At 50.4% G+C, this 21,208-nt stretch overlaps 1 protein-coding gene across 6 annotated transcripts; it reads right to left on the reverse strand.

The window, feature by feature from the left end:
* Positions 1-227: 227 nt before the first annotated feature.
* Eps8l1 (EPS8 signaling adaptor L1) lies at positions 228-16,206 on the reverse strand. 6 transcript variants are annotated; one of them, XM_048427007.3, is made up of 20 exons: positions 16,120-16,206; positions 15,363-15,416; positions 11,447-11,487; positions 10,997-11,055; positions 9,788-9,949; positions 9,399-9,548; positions 8,962-9,044; positions 8,367-8,631; positions 7,940-8,066; positions 7,656-7,744; positions 7,485-7,559; positions 7,227-7,375; positions 5,593-5,734; positions 5,456-5,484; positions 2,011-2,140; positions 1,789-1,920; positions 1,504-1,612; positions 1,176-1,350; positions 723-855; positions 228-619 (listed from the first exon to the last, which is right to left on the reverse strand). In XM_048427007.3, exons 2-20 carry the CDS (start codon positions 15,377-15,379, stop codon positions 533-535), a joined length of 2,154 nt encoding a protein of 717 aa, XP_048282964.2. In that variant the 5' UTR covers positions 15,380-15,416; positions 16,120-16,206; the 3' UTR covers positions 228-532. The 6 variants fall into 6 exon arrangements, 5 of the variants coding, with proteins under 5 accessions (XP_048282964.2, XP_085548726.1, XP_085548728.2 ...); XM_085692600.2 differs by lacking the exon at positions 16,120-16,206 and adding an exon at positions 16,008-16,108; XM_085692602.2 differs by lacking the exon at positions 16,120-16,206 and adding an exon at positions 15,870-15,979.
* Positions 16,207-21,208: the final 5,002 nt, after the last annotated feature.

A 21,208-nucleotide genomic window follows, 5' to 3' on the forward strand; every position in this document is an offset into this window, starting at 1 on the left:
TGCAGAGTGGGTGGAGACACGAGGCATTTGAAAGAAAAACCCCAGGCTTCAAATACCAGGTGAAAGAACAGAACAGCGAGGAGCCAGGGAAGGATTTTGAACACGAAAAGGTTGTAGGTGGGGCTAATGCGAGGATAGACTGGAGTCTCTAGGACTATGGAGAAAAAACGTGGGGCATTCTCAGATTCATGGCTCCTTGGTAGCCGACAAGAGATGGTGACAGCAGGTGACATGGCCTAAAAAGGAGGCTGTTTATAGCATATCACAACGCACAGGGCCCTCCGCGCCTTTTGGGCGTGCCTCTCTGGTAGTGTCTCTCTGCTCCGCCCCATTGCCCATTCCCACCGGTCGGGGGGTTCCAGTCTGCACAGTCAGTGCAGTCTGCCCGCTGGGTTAGCGGGGAGGACCAGGTTGGGCGATCCTTCAGGACTTCTATTGCCACTGGTGATGGGGAGGAGTTTGGCGACTGTTGTCTTAGGGGGCGCTGGGAACCCCGCCATCTCATTATGTTTTGTGAACGAGCCAGGAAGGATCAAATAACTTCTGTTTTGGCCTCCCCTTCCACTTTTTTCTTTTGCTTCTCCATCACGGCCTCCAGCTCTGACACTTTTTCTCTGTCCTGGAGGGCGGGGTAGAAATCAAGATCTGCCTACGTGAATTCTGGGCGATTCTCCCCCACCCCGCCCCTGCCTCCCACCGTCTGGAACGAAGGATTCACTCACCTCCAGCAGCGCGCGCTGCACGGTGACTTGGCTGTACACTCGAGCCCCTTCCTCGGGACACACTGCCCGTAACTCTTCCTTTTGCAGTGAGAAGAGCTGTGCACCGGTCAGGACGCCGAGGGCGTCCACAGTCCTGAGCAAGGTAGCATGGGCCTTCACAATTCAGCTCAAACTTCCTCAGTCCCACCAATCATGTCACACCCACCTAGCTGCTTGTCCAATCAGAGTTCTCAAACAAGGAAGGGTTTTCAGGTTTTGGAGTTTGGGGACTTTAGAAAGGGGATGGGACTTCCCTGTGGTCTCCTTTTGGAGTCGTCATTGGACTTTGGGCGTTGCAACTTGGGCCTGCCCCTGCACCATAGTTTCCACGCCCCCACCCTTGGGCCAATCGGAACCTCGACTTTCAGTTCAGGTATCCCTCTCTGCAGACTAGTCCCGGGGAGCCCCACTCACCCAGAGCTAAAACCCTTGGTCTGCAGCCAGGCACGGACCACCGAGGCCTCAGAGCTCGGGCTGAGCTGGGGCTCCGGGGCGCGGGGTCCCAGGGCTACCCGGCTGGGACCCGAACGGCCCTGCGCCAGGCGCGCCTGCAGCTCCTCATTGACACTGAGCATCTGGGAGAATTTCTCTGCAGGAGGGAAACCGTGAAGGGAGGGAGTGCGCACTCAGGGTTCTGGGGTGAGAGGGTTGGGAGCCTCTAGCATGCCCAGGGTGGAGCCTGATAGATACGCGAAGATAAGGCTCTCTTCCCAGAGTGACAGAGTGACACTCTACCACTCACCCTTCTCGCTGGGGTCCAAATTGTTGAGACTGTCGCAACTGTCCCAGTGGGGCCGCACCTGAGCAGGGACTGGAGCTGGTGCGGGTGGGGGAGGAGGAGTACTAGTCTCCTTGAAGGGAATGAAGAGTGAGAGGGATAAGGCTTCCAGCCCCCTTCTCAATAAACATCCGAACACTCCCCTTTCCGAGCAGTACCCTTCACATCTGAGTTTTTTCTGCCTTCATCCTCAGTACCCAGGATCTTGCCTCCACTTCTTCACAAAGAAACAAGAATATGTGGACTTACTAGGTTTCCTGCAGGACGTTGGCTGTGATGCACCTGAGGTCCAGGGTGAAGTGTCAGGATGTTATAGGGTACATAGCCCTCCTGTCCCTGATGGTCTCGAACCTTCCACCACTTGCGCTTGTCATCCAGGACCTAGGTGGAATATAAGAAAAATTCATGACCCGGTTCTATGCCTAGGACTGAACTGACCAATTTCAGGGTTTCAGGCTCCACACTGCTAACCTCCAACACATCTCGGTGCTTGACAGACAGTTCGCTGCTATTTCGGGCCTGGAAGTCATAATTACACAGAACCCACTTTCTGGTTCTTTCTTCTAGCTGGGACTCAGCTTCCAGTTCTGGGTCTTGATGACTGGGAAGAATGAAATTGGTAGGAGATAAGGAGATAGCCAGCCCTGCTGGTCTGGACTATAAGGTGCTGGTGTGAGGTGGGGTTAGAGCCAAGCAGGGGTCAGAGCAGAGGTCCAGGTTAATATGTTAATATAGACTTGACATTGGAGTCACAGCTTGAATGTAGTTAGCTCATTTCCTTGCCTGGTACCATGCAGTAAACTACAGCTGAGTATTATGTTACTATTTAATTCATTATGGGGTGCTGGGGATTGAACCCAGGGCCTTGTGCATGTTAGCAAAGTGCTTTACTTGCGAACTACATCCCCAGTTCCTCACTTGCATCTCTGTTCTTAATTTTGTATGTGTTTTTTAATTAAACTTTTTTATTTTTTAATATTTATTTATTTATTGTGTATACAGTGTTCTGTCTGAATTCTTGCCTGCAGGCCAGAAGAGGGCACCAGGTCTCATTATAGATGATTGTGAGCCATCATGTGGTTGCTGGGAATTGAACTCAGGACCTCTGGAAGAGCAGTCAATGCTCTTAACCTCTGAGCCATCTCTTCAGCCCCTTTTGTATGTGTTTTGTGTGCATGTATGTGTGTGCACCACCTGTGAGCAGCACCTAGGAGAGGGAGTCCTAAAACTGCTTTCCTAGAACTGGAGTTACAGATGATTGTGGAGCTGGGAACCGAACCTAGGTCTACTGTAAGAGCAGACAGTGTTCTTAACTTCTGAGACATCTCTCCAGACCCTCACTTGCATTTTATTTATTTTAAAGAGAGATTTATTTACTTATTTTGTGTAGAGTGTTCTGCCTGCATGTATGCCTGCATGCCTGAAGAAAGCATCAGATCTTATTATAGATGGTTGTGAGCCACCATGTGGTTGCTGGGAATTGAACTCAGGACCTCTGGAAGAGTAGCTAATGCTCTTAATCTCTGAGCCATCTCTCCAGCCCCTTGCTTGCACTTTACCAGTGAGAATGGCAAGACTCAGCTAGAAACAGCAGATCTGTGCCGATCAATCACTAGGATAACGAGCAGGGCACAAACAAGAGCTAACCCTCATGCTTATGTAGCAATGCCTGCCGATCACCGTTCAGATCTCATTCGCCTGTAGTTCCGTGAATTTGGAACCTGCTTGGTTTTTCCCTTTTCCTGAGATCGCACTATTATCCCCACCCCAACTTTTTTTTCTTTGTGGTACAGGGGATTGAACCAGTGCCTTGTGCATGCTAGGCAGGTACTGTCCACTGAACCATATCCCAGTCCCTCAGTGGTAGATTCTAGGCAAGCTTTACCTCTGAGCCACATCCCGGTCCTTCAGTACTAGATACTAGGAAAGGCTCTGCAGTGGAGCCACGGTCACAGCCCTTCACTGGTTGGATTCTATCATTAAGCCATAAGCCCAACCCTCACTACCGGATCACAGGCAGTCATTCTCCTGCTGATCTATGCCCATAACCCTTTACAGATGGATTCTCGGAAAATGCCTGCCACTTAGCTACAGCCCACTCCTTATGTTGCTTTATATGTATGGATTGTTTTGTTTTGTTTTTTGAGACAGGGTTTCTCTGTAGCTTTGGAGTCTGTCTTGGAACTCGCTTTGTAGACCAGGCTGGCCTCGAACTCACAGAGATCCACCTGCCTCTGCCTCCTGAGTGCTGGGATTAGAGGCGTGCGGCACCACCGCCTGGCATATATGGATGTGTTGTTTGCATGTAAGTCTGTGCACAACTTGTGTGCCTGGTGCCTGCAGAGACCAGAAGATCCCCTGAGACTGGAGTTACAGATGGTTGTGAGCTACTGAATGGGTGCTGGGAATTGAGCCCTGCAGGGTCCTCTGGAAGAGCAGCTAGTTCTCTTGACTACTAAGTCATTTCTCCAGTCCCTCCCAGATTGCTTTCTATTTTATTTATTTTTTATTTTGAGGCAAGGCCTTGTTGCTTTGCCCAGGCTGGCCTTTGAAGCTTACTCTGTGGTTCAAGTAGGCCTTGAACTTTTGATCCTCCTGCTGTGTGCTTCTGGGTAGCTCGGATGACAGGCCTGCATCATCAGAATATGGCCATTATTTCAATTTTTTTAGGGAGTGTAGTAATGGCCACCACACCAGAGAAAGGTATGACTGAGCTGGCCCCAGGCTGCCCCTGTCAGGGTCACTCTGAACTCTTGAGTTGAACTCAAGGTGAGACACAGCATTGAGCTCTTTGCAAGCCCCTTACAGCACCAGAGACTCCTCACCCTTCCAGGCAAAGAAATTACAGCCAGAGAAGGTGAGTAAAAAGCAGGAGGCACTGAGCCCAAGACTCAGAAGCAGGCAGACAGAGGCGAGGGTCCTGCAGCACCAGGCAGCCTGGGGGATGGTTGGCTCTGGCCCCCGAGCAAGAGAGACCTTATCCCGGATCAGGCCTACCTGTACAAGGGAGAAGGGGACTCTTCGGGGCCTCGGTGCCTGTGTGGGGCTGACAGTTCCCAGTATGCCGTCCCTGCTGAGACCCTCTGCTGGGGCTCTCACCTAGACTCCCATTTGTCTCCTCCAGTTCTATAATTTTGTACTCAACCCACATCCACTCCCTTCACTCCTGACCCCTATTTACCAAAGGACCCTAAAGTTGTGACCCCTCTCCACCACTTCCTCCCCTGGACCTACAACCCTCAGCTTGCACAGTTTGGTAGAACTATACATTTAGGCCCTAGTTCTTTCCTTCCCAGGGAAGTAGGCAGGAGTCCAGCTCTTGGCCTTCAATTTCCTCCGCCCTTTTAGCCCTGCAAGCATTCCAGTTTGCGCCCAGTAGATGCTATTCCTTAAAGCCTTAGGAAGTCAGAAGCCCCACCCTGTTAGTAGCCCGGAGATGCCAGCACTTTCTAAGTTTCCTCAGACATGTATCCAACTTCTCGGGGAAGTCCTAACCTTGCTTTAAGGTCTCCATCTTTTCTCTAACAACCAGTGTTCTGGGGATTCAAGTATGGTGCTTCCCCAGGTCCTAGGACACCTTTTCAGTCTTTTGAGGACACTGGGGTCCTAGCCCTTAGACACACCCACTTCCAGCACCTTACTTTCTTAGCTTTAAGAATCTAAGCCTCCATTCCCTCTTCCCTTGGACCCAGAACTCTGGGCTCCTCCCCCCTCCCTCCTAGCTCCTACCCCCCACCCTAACCCCAGCCCCGCCTCCTCACCACCTCACCCACCTGCAAAGAGCCGGGAAGACAGAGGGGGTAAAAAAAAAAAAAAGACAAGAAAAAAGAAGGGGAGAGTCGAAGTCAGCGCCGGGGTGACCCCGGGACTCAGTCCTCCCAACCCCACCCCTGGCCGCCCTGCAGCGGACACTCACCCATTGACAGCGATCTGAGGGGCGCTTTGCTGTGGGAAGTAAGAGAGCGTGGGGTCAGGCAGGCTGGACCTCAGATTTCCTGCTCACCCTTGTGCGGAAAGGGGAAACTTAGTGCTTCCCTGGCAGCTCTGCCTCACCTGCCTGCGCCGCTTCTCATGTTGTAGCTGTTTTTCCACTGGGTCCTCCCAGGCGCGGCCCTGAGGGTCAGTGGCTGGAGGTTCCCAGCCGCTGTGGAATTCGGGACTGTATGGAGATCCTTCTTCCGGGGGCAGCTCCACCCTGTGGCCAGAGACGTGACCAAAGGTTAGGCCAGACTAAGCCAGGGGCTTTAGTTCACAAATTTCTCTCTTCCTGTAAACCTGGCTCTGTTTTTAAGATTCTAAACTCCATCTTTCTTTGTCTGCCTCCACCGTCGAAGCCCCACTTAGGACACTATATTTCTTTCTTAGGTTTTTTTTTTTTTTTTTTTTTGAAAACCAACTTTTTTTTTTCCCTCCAAGATTTTATTTATGTACAGTGTTCTACCTGCATGTACACCTGCTGCCAGAAGAGGGCACCAGATCTCATTACAGATGTTGTGAGCCACCATGTGGTTGCTAGGAATTGAACTCAGGACCTCTGGAAGAGTAACCATTGCTCTTAAGCTCTGAGCCATCTGTCCAGCCAGGGACATTATATTTCCTTGTTAAAAAATTTAGAAAAAAATGTATGTGTATGCTGATTTGCTTGCATAAGTGTGAATCCTGTGTGTGCCTGGTGCCCATAGAGGCAGAAGAAGGCATCAGATTCTCTGGAACTGGAGCTACAGACAGCTGTGAGCCACCATGTGGGTGCTGGGAATGGAGCCTAGATTCTTCGGAAGAGCAGTTTGTTCTCTTAAGCACCCGTCAATTATAGTCCTAAATACACTGGTTCCACTCTCCTACCTCCTCCAGCCTCTGAGGCCAAAATCATTTCCTATTTGGGGGGTGGGTGGGTAGAGGATTGGGACAGTCTTGATAGACAGCCCTGGCTAGCCTGGAGCCAGCTATTTAGACTAGTCTGGCCTTGACTTGCAGATAGTCTCCTGATTCTATTTCCTAAGTGTTTGATTACATAAAACATTTATCTATTTACTTATTACTGTAAGTGTGTGGGCGTGGGTGAGCACATGTGAAAACCAGAGGACAGTTCTGTGGAGGCAATTGTCTGCATCCACATTTAGATAAGAAATTCGGGGATAAAGCTGCAAAAGCTCACACCTCCAGCGCTGTGTGTGACAGGGTCTCAAGCTTGGTTTCTAGTGGAGGGCAGTGTTAAACTTCTGATCCTCAGGTCACCACTTCCCAAGTGCTGGGATTCCAGGTGGGTGGTACCAAGCCCAAGCATCTAGCTACTTTCTAAATACTTGTATCAATCCTCCTTGCCCTTTGACCCACTCCTGGTCTCTCCAGGTCAACAGCTCTGCTTCTGCCCTTAAGCCTCCAAGCCCAGATTCCCTCCCACTCCCAACCTATAGAACACACCTTCCACACACTCCATGTTTCTATGTAGCTGGGTCCCACTCACATAAGCACCCCTCCTTGCCTTGTAGTCCATCTCTAAATTCTCCAAAACCCCACCTTTTGCTTCAACCAGACTGGTTAGAGTTTAAACCTTTCCTTCACGCTAATCTCAAGTCTTTTCTCCAATTGGATCCTGGCATTTACCCTAAATCCCGTCCCCTCCTCAGTTTATTTAGCAGCATCCTGCCCGCCAAGTCCTGCCTCTATACTCTGCTTTCCCCTCTCACCCTGGGCGGGTCCAGGACTCCCCCAGAGAAGTCCATAGTGCATTTTCGCGAGGAGTCACATTGTCGCGGAGCAGTGCCACAGCTTCCAAGGTCAGGTGCGGTCTTCTCACACGGCTCGCGAACTCAGGGCCGCCTGATGTGTTCACAATCTACCAGGCCAACAGGAGGGAGCATGCCAACACGACATTCTTGAAGTCTAACTCCAATCCTTCCCAAATGGGGGGGAGGAGGCCCTTGAGGGCTGGAAATGAATCTCACCATCTGCAGAGGTCCGAACAGAAAGTGCAACAACTCTGGAGAAGAGGGGTTGGCGATGTTGCCCCGCAGTCGGGCCTGGATGGAGGCAGGTCATTTAATATTAGTGCACAGGTGATGTCAGAGTCGTAGGACCCTCACCCCAATGAAGCCCAGCAATGGATGCGTTCTCACCAGCAGACTGAAGGCGTATTTAATTTTCTGAAGCACGTCGGTGTATTCAGCTTCCGTGGGTGGCTTGGCTCGCAGCGTCAGCAGGCCCTCTGTGGGTTGGGGAGCACATGAGGTGGTGGGGACAACCAGACAGCATTAGATAGATAATAGTTCCAAAGGAATAAGAACCCAAACAGATGGCCTTAGGAAGTCAGACCTGGCTGGTGGTCGGAGACCCCAGGGAGAGAGGATATTTGGGCGTCGTCTAGAGCGGTGTGGCTCCCTTAGCCACAAATGTCTCTTACCTCCGGCAGCTCGGCGTCGAGTCCTGCGGCCGCGCTCGCGGTGCTCCAAAACCCGGGCAGCCTCTGCCGACTTTTGCAGTCTGGATACGAAGCTCTCCACGTCGTCGAACACATGGTTCAGGATATCCTGCCACACGCAAGAGAAGCAAGAGTCTCAGATGCTGGTCTAGGTCCAGGCCTTCCAAGCTGAGCTCCTGACCCACCTCTTTCGTCAGGCCACGCCTATAACTGGGGCAGTGGGTGGTCTACCCAAAGTCTCCAGCGACAGACCTAGAACTAAGCCCCACCCGGGAGCTCAGCACCTCTGCAGTTGTCACACCTAGAAGAGCCACGTTCCTGAATGAATCTCGCACCCCAGCCCCGGGCTTTCTTGATCGTCGCGGAACTCGTTTTCCGCCCCAACCTGGTGCCTCTCTTGCATGCTCACCACGTCCCGCTCCGCTTGCAGACCGGCCAGCTCAGGACCCCGAGGGCCCAGGTCTGGGGAGGTCGGGATAGCGTTGCTTGTGGTAGTGCGAGCTGGGCCGGGTCTCCTCGCTTCCTCCGTCTCTGGAATTGGCTCCACCTGGGGTCGCCCACGGTTCGTGGATGGTTCCACTGCGCTGATCACCGCGCGGATTGACGGATGACGCTGTAAGGGCGGGGTCTCTGCGGCTGGAGAGGCGCCACGTTGCAGCTCCTCCTGCGTTGCCCTGCTTAGTGAGAAAGGGGAAACTGAGGCTGAGCCAACCAATGGGACCAGGGAGAGAGAGAGAGAGAGACAAGAGGTCAAACGTGGGCTGGGCGTTTTATAGTGAGGAACTGGATACGCAGAAGGAGAAACCAAAGACCAAGACAGGTTCAAGTCTGGAGAAGGGGGGCGGGGTCACATTGTCTGGGAGGTGCAGGTCAGACCTGACTACATTCAACACTCTAGGTTGTTCATATCAAGCCCATTTTTTAGTTGAGGAGAATTAGACCCATAGACAGGAGAATGTTTTCCAGAGCATTCTGCATCTCTTCCTCCTCCTCCTCCTCCTCACCTGAGCGCTGCCGCCCTGCGTTCCCCGCGTCCAGAGCGGTAGTTCTGCAGAGCCCCTTGGATGTCTTCCCGGATCAGCTCCGCCTGTCAATCATACTTTTAGACCTCCCCTCTTGCGCCCCACTCACAGTCCGCCCAGACCACTCTCCTGTTGTTAGCGCCCTGCCTCCTGCTGTCTTGGACGGACACCACGGACCCTCATCTTGGTTCTATCTGATCCCCAGACCATCTTCCCAGGTTTTTCTCAAGGCCTCAGAGTATCTCAGCCTTTCGCCTGCATCTTCTTCCCCTCATTGTGTTCAGTCTTGGTTCAGAATTCAACCTGCCCTCAAACCGAGCTACCTCCCAGACTTGCTTTCCTAGGCCCCGCTCCAAACAAGAAAGCGCCGCCTCTGACTCCGCCCCAAAAGAAAGCCACATGGAGTCACGCCCACTCACCCCGAGGAGCAGGCCTTGGAAGAAATGGACGTCTGGTTGTGCACGCTCTGGCTCTTGGCACACCAAGAGCAGTAGCGAGCGACTCCGGCCCCGGGGTATCACCGCATCACAGCGTACGATGGCGTCAAGTGGATATGACTCTAGTTCCTCCTGCAGGATGGGACCAAAAGGTAAACGGAGATAGAGACTCCTGATACTTCTTCAGCAGTGCCCAGGAGCTGGGACAAGACAACTTCAAAGTTTAGGGTCCTAGAAATAACACCCTGTCTAATAGCTGAGGTTGCAAAAGACAGCTCGCCAAAGTTCCCAGGGGAAGACCACTTAGGAGCCAAGATTCACACTCATATCCCAGCCCCTGTCGCTCTTTCTACCCACGTGAACCCTGACACCTTGGAGACCGGGTCAAGCAGAGTGACATGGCCAGGCGACACTCTCAGTAGCATCTCCTGTGCCCAGACGCGCCCCTGGCTGTCCATGACGGCCAGCTTCCTGGAAGCATCTTCCACCGTGTGCACGCCATCCTCCTCCCCCAAGCAGAAGGTGACCAGGTGCTAGCAGGAGACAAAGAAGGCAGTGAGTTCCAGGCAATGGTAGCCTGGTGCTGGGTGGGTTGAGCGCCTCTGGAGGTGACTTCCAGTTCAAACCACACTTCTCCCAGAATCCTTTCCCTCAGAGCCTTGAGTCCAGACCTCAGTCCTCCTCCCAGAGAACCAGCCCAGGCTCCAGCCCTCTTCCTTAAGACCCAGAAAACATCAAAAAACAAAACAAATTAGCAAAACAAGCCGGGCAGTGGCGGCCCACGCCTTTAATTCCAGCACTTGAGAGGCAGAGGCAGGTGGGTCCTTGTGAGTTCAAAGCCAACCTGATCTACAGAACTAGTTCCAGGACAGCTAGGACTGTTAACACAGAGAAACCTTGTCTCGGAAGCAAAGCAAAGCAAAACAAAACACCCAACAAAATACCTCCCCCGCAAAGAAAAGAAAAGAAAAGAAAAAACAAAACCAACCCAACCAACCAAACAAAAACCGAAAACAAAAAAACAGCCTCTGAGCCACCAGGGCTCCTTCAGTGGCCAGCACTGGGTAGACGTCCTTCTAGTTCAGTCATCTTCTCACCAAGACTGGAGGTCCCTCAAGGGAAGGGAATAATAAGGATCTAACTCACTTAAGTGCTTCCTCTGCTCTGTATTACAGTATTCCACACCCTCTTGTGGGGCCTCTTGAAGCTGCCATACAGAACTGTGACTGATTTGTCCCTACATCGAGCACCGGGGATAGCTCAGAGGAAGATTAGATGGAACTGATTCAGTCCCAGGTAACGAGGAGGGACATCCAGAGGGAGAGACGGCTGTGTTTTCCTCGAGTCTCTCTCTTTCTCGCTCATTGGTTTTCCGAGGCAAGGTTTCTCTATATATCAGTCCTGGTTCTCCAGGCTGGCCTCGAACCCTGAGATCCGCCTGCCTCTGCCTCCCAAGTACTGGGATTAAATGCGTGCAATGGCACCACTGGGCCCTAGAGTCCTTTCTGCTTTATGGACCATCTGTTTTCTAAAGCCCTGTCTCTTTCCCCAAGAGATTTCTTAGGAAAACAAAGACTCACATTGACATGATACTGGGACACGTCGGCCATAACCACAGTGGAGTAACGTTTCCTCTGTTCTAAGGGCAGGGAGGGGAAAGTACACCTAGGAGTCAGACTTCTGCCTTGTCTCTCAGATCCAGACCCCAGCCCTCCTCCCTCAAACCCAGGAGTCCAGCCCCAGCCCTCCTCCCTCAGACCCGGGAGTCCAGACCCCAGCCTCCTCCCTCAGACCCGGGAGTCCAGTCCCAGCCCTCCTCCCTCAGACCCAGAAGTCCAGCCCCAGCCCTCCTCCCTCAGACCCAGAAGTCCAGACCCCAGCCTCCTCCCTCAGACCCAGGAGTCCAGCCCCAGCCCTCCTCCCTCAGACTCAGTTCAGCCTCAGCCTCCTCCCTCAGACTCAAGACTATAGACTATATTCTCTCTTTTCCCAAGACCTTCATTCTTGATCTTTTTTACACTCAAGCTCACCATAGATAGACTTCGCACTTGGTTTGGGTGCAGCTTCAGGCCTGGTGAAGAAAAAATAACGGCTGAAAGCAATGGTTCTCAACCTTCCTAATGCTGTGACCCTTTAATGTAGCTCCTTGTGGTGTGCTGACCTCCAACCATAAAATAATTTTTGTTGCTACTTCATAACTGTAATTTTGCTACTGGTATGAATTGTAATGTAAGTATTTGTTATACAGGATATCTGATCGATATATGATCCCCATGAAGAGTCATCTGACCCCCAAAGGGGTCTTGACTCACAGGTTGAGAGCAACCATGGGGTGGTGATAGATCCTGCAGGAATGCCAGGCAAAGCTTCGAGGAGGGTAAAGGTGAGCCATGGAAAGTTTGATCAGGTGAGAACAGGGCAACACAGGTGTTTAAAAAGATGGTATAATGTGATAATGTGTGGGGGCAGAGACTGCTATGTTACACAGACCTGGGTTCAAATATTCTGTCTGTCTGTCTGTCTGCCTGCCTGCCTACTTCTGCCTCTGTCTCTCTCCCTGAGATGGGGTCTCCCTATGTATCCCTGGTTAGAACTCTCTTCCTCTCTATTAAAAATCCTTTTGCATTTTTGAGATAGGGTCTTGAAATCACTGTGTAGCTGAGGATGGTTTTGAACTTCAGTTCTTACTGCCTATACTCCCGAATGTGCTGGGAATATGGGCACACACTACAATATCCAGCTCTGGGTTCAAATTCATGGGACAGGTGGGGCTAGAGAGTTGGCTCAGTGGTTAAGAGAATTTGTTGCCTTTCTAGAATATCCTGGTTTGGTTCCAGGCAACCAGGCTAGGCTGCTCACAACTACCTGTAATTCCAGCTTCAGGGGATCACACACACACACACACACACACACACACACACACACACACACACAGAGAGAGAGAGAGAGAGAGAGAGAGAGACAGACAGACAGACAGACAGACAGACACAGACACAGAAAGACACACACATACACACACACACACACACACACAGAGAGAGAGAGAGAGAGAGAGACAGAGATATATACAATTAAAATAAGACAGATTGATGTGGGAGATGATGTATGCTGTGAATATGTTTTATTGTCATTGGTTAATAAAGAAACTGCTTTCAGCTAATGGTTTAACAGAGTAAAGCCAGGCTGAAAGAGATATGTAGAGAGAGTAGGTGGAGTCAGGGAGATGACATATAGCTGCCCACAGGAGACAGATGCACTGGAACCTTGTCGGTAAGCCAACAGCCACGTGGCGATACACAGATTAATAGAAATGGATTAATTTAAGATATAAGAGTTAGCCAGAAATACGCTTAAGTTATTGGCCAAACAGTATTGCAAATAACATAGTTTCTGTGTGATTATTTCTGTTCTGGGCAGTCGGGAACGAACAAGCAGCCTCCTCCAACAACAGACAGATGGCTAATCTTGGTTGTCACCTTGACTACATCTGGAATCAACTTAAATCGAAGGTGCTGGGCACGCCTGTGAGGGATTTTCTCAGTTAGATTATCTGAGGTGGGAGACCCATCCTAACCCAGGATCACGCCTGTGGCAGAAGCCCCCACAAAAGGATGTGGAAGTAGGAAACTCCTGCTTTTTGCCTGCTTGCCCTCACTCTCTCTGGCAGGTTCATATCCTGTTGCCAAGGCATTCCTTCACTGATACTAGAACACATTTCTTCAGGATTCCAATGCAGAGAGAGAACCAACAGCTTTCAAGGAATCCGTGGGGACTTCAGCACCAGACAGGGACTGCTCACACATCCAGTTTGGGAAACTGAACAATGACTGGATTCCTGGCCTTTCTGTCATGAGACAGTCATTGTTGGGCTACCCAGATCACAGCATGTAAGCTACTTCAATAAGTCGTGTGTGTGTGTGTGTGCGTGTGTGTGTGTGTGTGTGTGTGTGTGTGTGTGTGTGCGTGTGCGTGCGTGCATGTGTGGTGTGTGTGTTCTACCAGTTCTGTCCCTGTAGGCAACACTGACTAATACAGAAGGGCAGAATCTTGTGTGATTAGGGCATACTCGTCATTCCAGCACTCAGGAGACAGAGATGGGAGGATTTCTGTAAGTTTGAGGCCTGCCTGAGCTATATAGTGAGACCCTGTCTCTAAATAAAGAAGAGCCAGACTCTGTAAACAAAACAACACCAAAAGAACTCAAATGAACAGACAAACAAACAAACAACACAAACAAATAAGACCTCAGGGCTGGAGAGATGGTTGAGCAGTTGAGAACACACTCTTGCCAGGCAGTGGTAGAATATACCTTTAATCCCACTTGGGAGTAAGAGGCCAGCCTGGTCTACAGAGCAAGTTCCAGTACAGCCAGGGCTAAACAGAGATGCCCTGTTTGAAAAACAAACAAACAAACAAACAAACAAACAAACAAACAGAACAAGCTCTTCCAGAGGACCCAAGTTCAGTTCCCAACACCCACATCAGGCAGTTCACGACTGCCCGCAACTCCAGCGCCAGGAGATGCAGCGCCCTCTTCTGACCTCTGCAGGCACCACACTTGTGTACACAAGTGCATACAGGCAGACAGATAGACACACACACACATAAATAAAAATAAAAGTAAACCTACAAAAAGAAAACCCCGACAAGACCCTGGTAAGGGGACTTAATCTTTCCAGCCTCAGTTTCCCTTCCCGCAACATAGTACAGCATCTGCCTGGTGTGGCTGTTGTATAAATAGAACCTGGTAGGTGATGTATTCTTCAGTCTTGATAAGATTTGGTATTATTCTGATTATGATGATGCCCAGCATTTATCACACAATAGTTCTCAATAAATGAGAATTGATGCAATGATTTTCACTAGCCGGAGTGGGCATGGAATTATCTCCTTTCCCTTCCACCACGGTTTAGATCTTCCCAGGCAAGCTATTCCCTGTCTCTTCCTGTCCTCCGTCTCCTCTTAAAATTACTGCTTGCAATAATTCTTTTTTGTTGAGACACAGTCACATGTAGCCCAGGCTGACCCCAAAGCTGAGGTTGATTTTGAACTCCTGATTCTCCTGCCTTTATATCCTAAGTACTGGGAATATAGGCATAATTCTCCATGACTGGTTAATTCACTTAGATGTGTTTTGAAACAGAATCTCACTATGTAGCCATAACTGGCTTGGAACTTGCTATATAGACCAGACTAGCCTTGAACTTGCAGAAATTGGCTTGCCTCTGCCCTTTGAATGCTGGGATTAATGTTGTGCCCATGCCTTGTTAATGTGGTGGTGTGGATTAGAGTCCCCCTCCACCCCAGTATTTCATACATGCTAGGCAAGCACTCTCCTAGCTGAGCCACATCCCCACTCCTTGTAATTTCTTAAATCCCCATTTCTACCAGAAAAACAGCAGGTCAGAGCTAGGCAATCAAGTCTAGTTAGACTCTTGCCTTTCATCCTGATCCTGCTTGGGGCATGTTGCTACATTTGAGCTGGAGAGCTCACTGTTTAGTTTCTGCCACTCTTTGTCTTCCTGTACAAGCCCCCGCCCCCAACCAGGAGATCCAAGTCTTCATCATCCTCACAACTTTCTAGCCGAGGGTCGATATTTAATACTAAGATAAGGACAGGAGCCGTGGCCGTTCCTAAAGACAGGAGTGCCTGCTGTGGGAAGGGCCGGCTGAGTCCTGTCGTGTGTGCCTGATTCTATCAACACTCGAAATATGTCCCCAATTCCCATTTATCGAGAAAAGGGGGTGGGTTCCAGGAGGTGACATGCCTCTGCCCAGAGCCACACCATGGCAGAGTATGCATATTTACAAATGAACCCCGTCTGTCTGTGCCTAGCCACAGGCTGGGCAGGGAGGGGAGCATTCCTCCTGAGTGTCTAGAGCCTGGGTTGTAGAAACAGGATTTGCAGGTGTGGGGGAAGGGTGGAGGGGCAGGGGGGCACTTACCCCGTGGTGGTGCTCATGGTGGCAGGATGAGTGTGCTGTCCACCTGGAGGTGCCCTGAGAGCCAGCAAAGACGTGAGTGACTGACTCGGCTCAGTGACGTGACCCTGACTCAACCCTCCTCCCTCAGACCAAGTTGTCCAGGCCCAGCCCGGCTCCTTTAGACCCAGGAGTCAAGACTTGACCATTTCCCCTCACCTAGGGGCGAGCCCCCAGCCCCTTTCCTTAGACCCAGGACTGAACCCTCCTCCTTTAGACCCTGAAGTCCAGATCTCAGCTCTCCTTTCTTACACGCAGACTTCCAAGTTCCAGCCATTTTTCCTCAGATCCAGGGGGCCAGGGAGAACGTTATCCCTCAGATACAAGAGTTGAGACCCCAGGTCTCCTTGTTCAGACCCAGGGATTCAAGGAGGACCTCATCTCTCAGATCCAAGAATTTAGACTCCAACCCTCCTTGCTCAGACCTAGGGGCCCAGAGGTTCCTTATCCCTCATATCTGAGAGTCTAGACCTCAGCTCTCCTCCCTCAGACCCAGGGGTCCAGGCTCCAGCTTGCATCCCTCATATTCAGATATCTAGCCCCCAGCTCTCTCCTCCCTCACACCGGGGTTGGTCTGGCCTGGCCGCTCCAGAGTTCAGGCTTCCTCACCTGCCTGCTGGTTCTGTCTGACTCTCAGCCTTCAGCTCGCCCTCCCTTGTATTCTAGACTCCTCCTTTGCCTCCTCCCAGGCCTTGTGGCTCCTGCATACCTGAGCGCTCACCTGGCACTGCTGGCCTGAGGTGGCTCAGGGGCGGGGTTGGCACACAGTCTCAAGTGCGGGGGCTGGGCTGGCTGCAGGGGATCCCGGAAATTATGTGTGTCCGCTGTAACAACAGAATAACAGCAGCAATTTGCTGCCACGCTTGTTCGCACATCTGAGTGAGAAGCTCCTCCTTAAATATATCTTTGCGTCTTCCTTGGCGCTGGGGGTGGGGTAGAGGCTGGATTTCCTATTGACTGACTAGTAAGGAAGTTAAGGCGTGGCGTGGTTGGGCCACTTGTTCATACGGCTAGGTCACCAAGAGAGTGTGTGGGGGAAAAGGAGATCAAACACTGACTGCATCTCTAGGGCCACCATGTGTCCTGGCTCCCAGGACACACAGCCACTGCTGCCCTGGCTTCAGGCTCCACCTACCCTCTTCCATCTTCCTTGGAAAATTTCCCTCAGTCATCCCTATGGAGCCGAGGGATAAGACTTGTCTCCTGTGAACCTTTAACACAGTTCCTCATGTTGTGGTGGACCCCCCAGCCATAAAATTACTTTGTTGCTACTTTGTAACTGTGATTTTACCACCATATGAATCATTATGATATGATTCATATCATAATGTAAATATCTGATGTCATGACCCGGAGGTTGAGAACCACTGACAAGGCCGGATGTGGTGGCTCACTCCTGTAGCACCAGCTTGGAGGCTGAGGCAGAAGGACTGTGTTGAGTTTGAGGTCAGCCTAGGCTATGTAGTACTTTCAAGGCCAGGCCAGGCTACAGTGTGAGCCCCTGTCTGGGGATGCAGTTCAGTCAATACAGTGATTACCTAGCACACATGAAGGCCGGGGTCAGTCCCCAGCATCACATAAGCCGAGCACAGATATGCACGTGTGACCCAGCACATAGAAGGTGGAGGCAGGAGGACCATGAGTTCAAGGGCATCCTCAGATGCACAGTGAGTCTGAGGCTAGCCTGGTCTACAATGGGTTCAAACAATGGTGGTAACAACAAAGCCTAGACCTAAACTAACAGCCCAGCTTTCCTGGTACATCCTTGGAATCTTGTTGTCAGGTATCTTGTTCCACGGTCCTCAGTGACTAAGCTGTACACACCGTGTCTTCCCCAAACCCATGATGAGTGTGTGTCTTTACCGAGAAGAAGAAACTGAGGACCAGTATACTCACGTATTAGGCCAAACAGTATTTGTAAGAGCCACGTTGTGGAATCAGCTGAGGTGCCTAGAATGTTTGAATGGACAAGGAAAATGTGGTACACATATACAATGGAGCACTATTCAGCCACAAAGAAGAAATGGTGTCGTCATTTGTGAGAAAATCAGTGGAACTGGAGAGCACCACATTAAGTAAAAATGTCAGCTGTGCACTGTGTGTGTGTGAATGTGTGTGTGCGTGTGATGGTGTATGTGTGAAGGCCAGACAATAACTTGTGCAGTCAGTTCTCTCCTTCCAATATGGAGCATGTCAGCTGTGCACTGCATGTGTGTGAATGTGTGTGTGCACATGATGGTGTATGTGTGAATGTGTGTGTGCACATGATGGTGTTTGTGTGAAGGTCAGACGGCTGTGCACTGCGTGTGTGAGTGTGTGTGTACATGATGGTGTATGTGTGAAGGCCAGAGAATAACTTGTGCAGTCGGTTCTCTCCTTCTACTCTGGAGGATGTCAGCTGTGCACGCATGTGTGTGAATGTGTGTGTACACATGATGGTGTATGTGTGAAGGCCAGACAGCTGTACACTGCATGTGTGCACGATGGTGTATGTGTGAAGGCCAGAGAATAACTTGTGCAGTCGGTTCTCTCCTTCCACTCTGGAGGATGTCAGCTGTGCACTGCGTGTGTGAGTGTGTGTGTACACATGATGGTGTATGTGTGAAGGCCAGAGAATAACTTGTGCAGTCGGTTCTCTCCTTCCACCGTGGAGGTGGCTTTGGGGGCTGATATCAACTTATCAGGCTCTGTGGCAAGCGCCTTTACTCACTGGGCCATCTCACCTGCCATGTTAAGCAAGAAGACCCTGTGTATGTTGGCTGCCAGTTAGTGGATGGAATGTCAGATTTGAAGCCTGCAAAACCCAGAAAGCAGATGAGGGGGCAACTCCTTGGCTCTCCCCTCCTTCACTCTGTGGTTCCCATCTGGTCTTATTCACCCACTATCGTTTCTTTCCCGGATCATGGAGGAGCTTGACAAGGCTCTCCCTGCTGTGTACTTGACCCCTGCAGTGTTGCCTCAATTCAGGGACCCTGAAGGACCCTAGATCCACATTTGGTTCCTGGATTCTTCTTCGATAAAAGATTCTTCATCTTTCAGATCTGACCTTACTTCTCCCTCCTCTGTGTTTGAGCAGAGAATTTCTTTCACTGTTCCTCGAACTCCAAATCCCAACCTACCACAGGGTCTTTGCTGGGGCTGGACTCTGAGGGAGGAAGGCTGGGCCTGGACTCCTGGGTCTGAGGGAGGAAGGCTGGGCCTGGACTCCTGGGTCTGAGGGAGGAAGACTGGGTCTGAACTCCTGGGTCTGAGAGACAAGGCTGAGCCTTGCTTCTCTTTGAGGAGCTGCGGAGCCCACCCACTGTCCCACCCTCCAGTTCTGCCCACCACTACTTCTGGTTGTGTGCAGTCCAGACAACACTGAAACCTGACCCTCCACCCTCATTCCAGAGCAAAGAGCTCTTCCTCCTTTCCCCTCCCTCTCTCTAAACTGTAGCTTTGGCTCCCAAAGTCAAGCGAGGCTCCCACCCCTCGCAAACCTGACTCAGTCAGCCCGGGGTGGAGGCTGAGAATGTCTCCCTGGACAACTCACCTGAGGAATCCCTCCCTGAAGAAGCCTTTCCACCCTGTGCCTGCTCATCCAGCCATGGAGGACCTCCAGTGGGACTGATCATCACCCGATCAGTCTTGCCTCAGTGAGCACCTTAGTTCACTGTAGTCCAGGAGGTGGGATTTTCCTCGTTCACATAGGGCCTTGGTGTGCTGCTGGTCCTTGACATTTTCTTTTATATATATATATATTGAGCTCTACATTTTTCTCTGCTCCCCTCCTTGTCTCGCCCCTCCTCTTCAACCCTCTCCCAAGGTCCCCATGCTCCCAATTTACTCAGGAGATCTTGTCTTTTTCTACTTCCCATATAGATTGGATATATGTAAGTCTCTCTTAGGGTCCTCATTGTTGTCTATGTCCTCTGGGATTGTGGTTTGTAGGCTGTTTTTTTTTTTTTTGCTTTATGTTTAAAAACCACCCATGAGTGAGTACATGTGATAATTGTCTTTCTGTGTCTGGGTTACCTCACTCAAAATGTTGTTTTCTAGCCCCATCCCTTTGCCTGCAAATTTCAAGATGTTGTTATTTTTTCTGCTGTGTAGTATTGTATAAATGTACCACAATTTCCTTATCTATTCTTTGGTGACCCTTGATACTTCACCATCTCTAACCTCTCCACTCCCGCCTCAGACCTCTCACATGAGATCCTGCCATAGGAGAAAAATCAAGTTTCTAGGTAAGGGAAGCTAGGGATGGTTACCGGGGTGGGTGGAGTCATGAAACAGGAGCTGGTTATCAGAGGACTATGTCTGCCTGAATACAAGAGAACTTGTTCATTCAGTACACAGCAACCGGTTAGCCAAAGGCCTGTAATTCTGAGGATGAGGCAGGAGAATTGAAAATTCAAGGTCTGCCAAGGGCCTGGACAACTTAGTAAAGCTTGTCTTAAGATAAAAGGTCAAAGGGCAGAGCGTGATGCAAAGGGACGGGGAAAGAATGGGATCAAATTCATGATGTGAAAAACACATAGAATAAATAAATTTTATTAATAAAATAAAAAAGATAAAAGTAAATGGGTTCTAAGGAGCATGACTTAGCAGAAGAGTGCTTGCCTAGAATCCCCCAGTGAGGGGCTGGGGTGTGGCTCAGTGGTAGAGCACCTGCCTAGAATCCCCCAGTGAGGGGCTGGGGATTGGTTAAGTGGTAAAGTCTGTGGGGAGGGGGGGCAGTGACCTGTGCTCTATTTTCTCTCTTTTTAAAGATTCAGTTTTAATTACTTTAATCATGTGTAAGTATTTGTGTCTCTACGTGTGTGTATACAGTCACCCAAGAAGACAAGAGGCATCAGAGTTCCCAGGATCTGGAGTTACAGGTGATTGTGAGCCACCCAATGTGGATGTAGGAATTGAACTCTGGTCCTTGGGAAGAGCTTTTTACATGTTGTTAACCTCTGAGCCATCTGTCCAGCTCCTGGGTTCTATTCTAAGTACCACATAAACATAAGGGCCCTGATTTCTAGTGTTTGCCTTACCCTTTCCCTCAATAGGAAACTCTTATTGAGGAAATGCACCCCATCTATATACATAGTCTTAGTTTGTGGTGTGTGCATGAGTGTAGGTGATAGAGGCATTGTGTCCTGTCACTGGAGAAAGTACTTAATGTATCTTTGAGAGACTGTGAGTATGAAGAAACCAGAATCTTTTCTGGTCAACTGAATGACTTTCTGTTCTGGTTTCCTTCTGTTGCTATGACAACCCCTAAAGCAGCTTAGGGGAGGAAGGATTTATTTTAGCTTTCAGGTTACTATCGTTTGTCCTTCTATGAGGGAAGTCATGATGAGAACTTGAAGTCAGGCCTGCTGTGGGCATGGAATCCCCCAGTGAGGGCCTGAAGGTGTGGCTCAGTGGTACAAACCCGCAAACAGACACACAGACAGACATAATTTTAAAAGAATCTTGGAGTAAAAGACAAAATCCAAACGTTTTAAAATATTTTTATTTACTTAGTGTGTGTGTATCCTTGTACATCCGCCTTGCATGCACATGGCAGTCAGACAGCAGTTTGTGGCAGTGAGTTCTGTCCTTGTGTCATGTGGATTCCTGGGATTGCACTCTGACTGTCAGTCAGGCTTGGTGGACACTCCTTCACATGCTGAGGCGCATCACAGCCCTCAGAGGATCTTATGGGAACAGAACTTCAAATTGAGGCTGTGCTTGGTGACCCTTGCCTGTCGTCCCAGCACCAGGGAGGTTGAGGCAGGTAGACTGCCATACATTAAAGGCTAAACTGAGATACTCAGAGAGCCCCCGTCTCAAAACAG

Source organism: Myodes glareolus, chromosome 1, assembly GCF_982192425.1.
Source record: "Myodes glareolus chromosome 1, mMyoGla1.1, whole genome shotgun sequence".
In the NCBI taxonomy this organism is placed as follows: domain Eukaryota; kingdom Metazoa; phylum Chordata; class Mammalia; order Rodentia; family Cricetidae; genus Myodes; species Myodes glareolus.

Coding starts and splice junctions, on each gene's coding strand:
- Eps8l1 (XM_085692602.2), bottom strand. CDS start 15,916: ATGCAAGCTGGAGCCTGGACCCCTGGGTCTGAGGGAGGAGAGCTGAG. Junction 1,351..1,503: donor TTTGGACCCCAGCGAGAAGG/GTGAGTGGTAGA, acceptor TCCCTCCTGCAG/AGAAATTCTCCCAGATGCTC. Junction 620..722: donor TGCAGCGCGCGCTGCTGGAG/GTGAGTGAATCC, acceptor CCCGCCCTCCAG/GACAGAGAAAAAGTGTCAGA.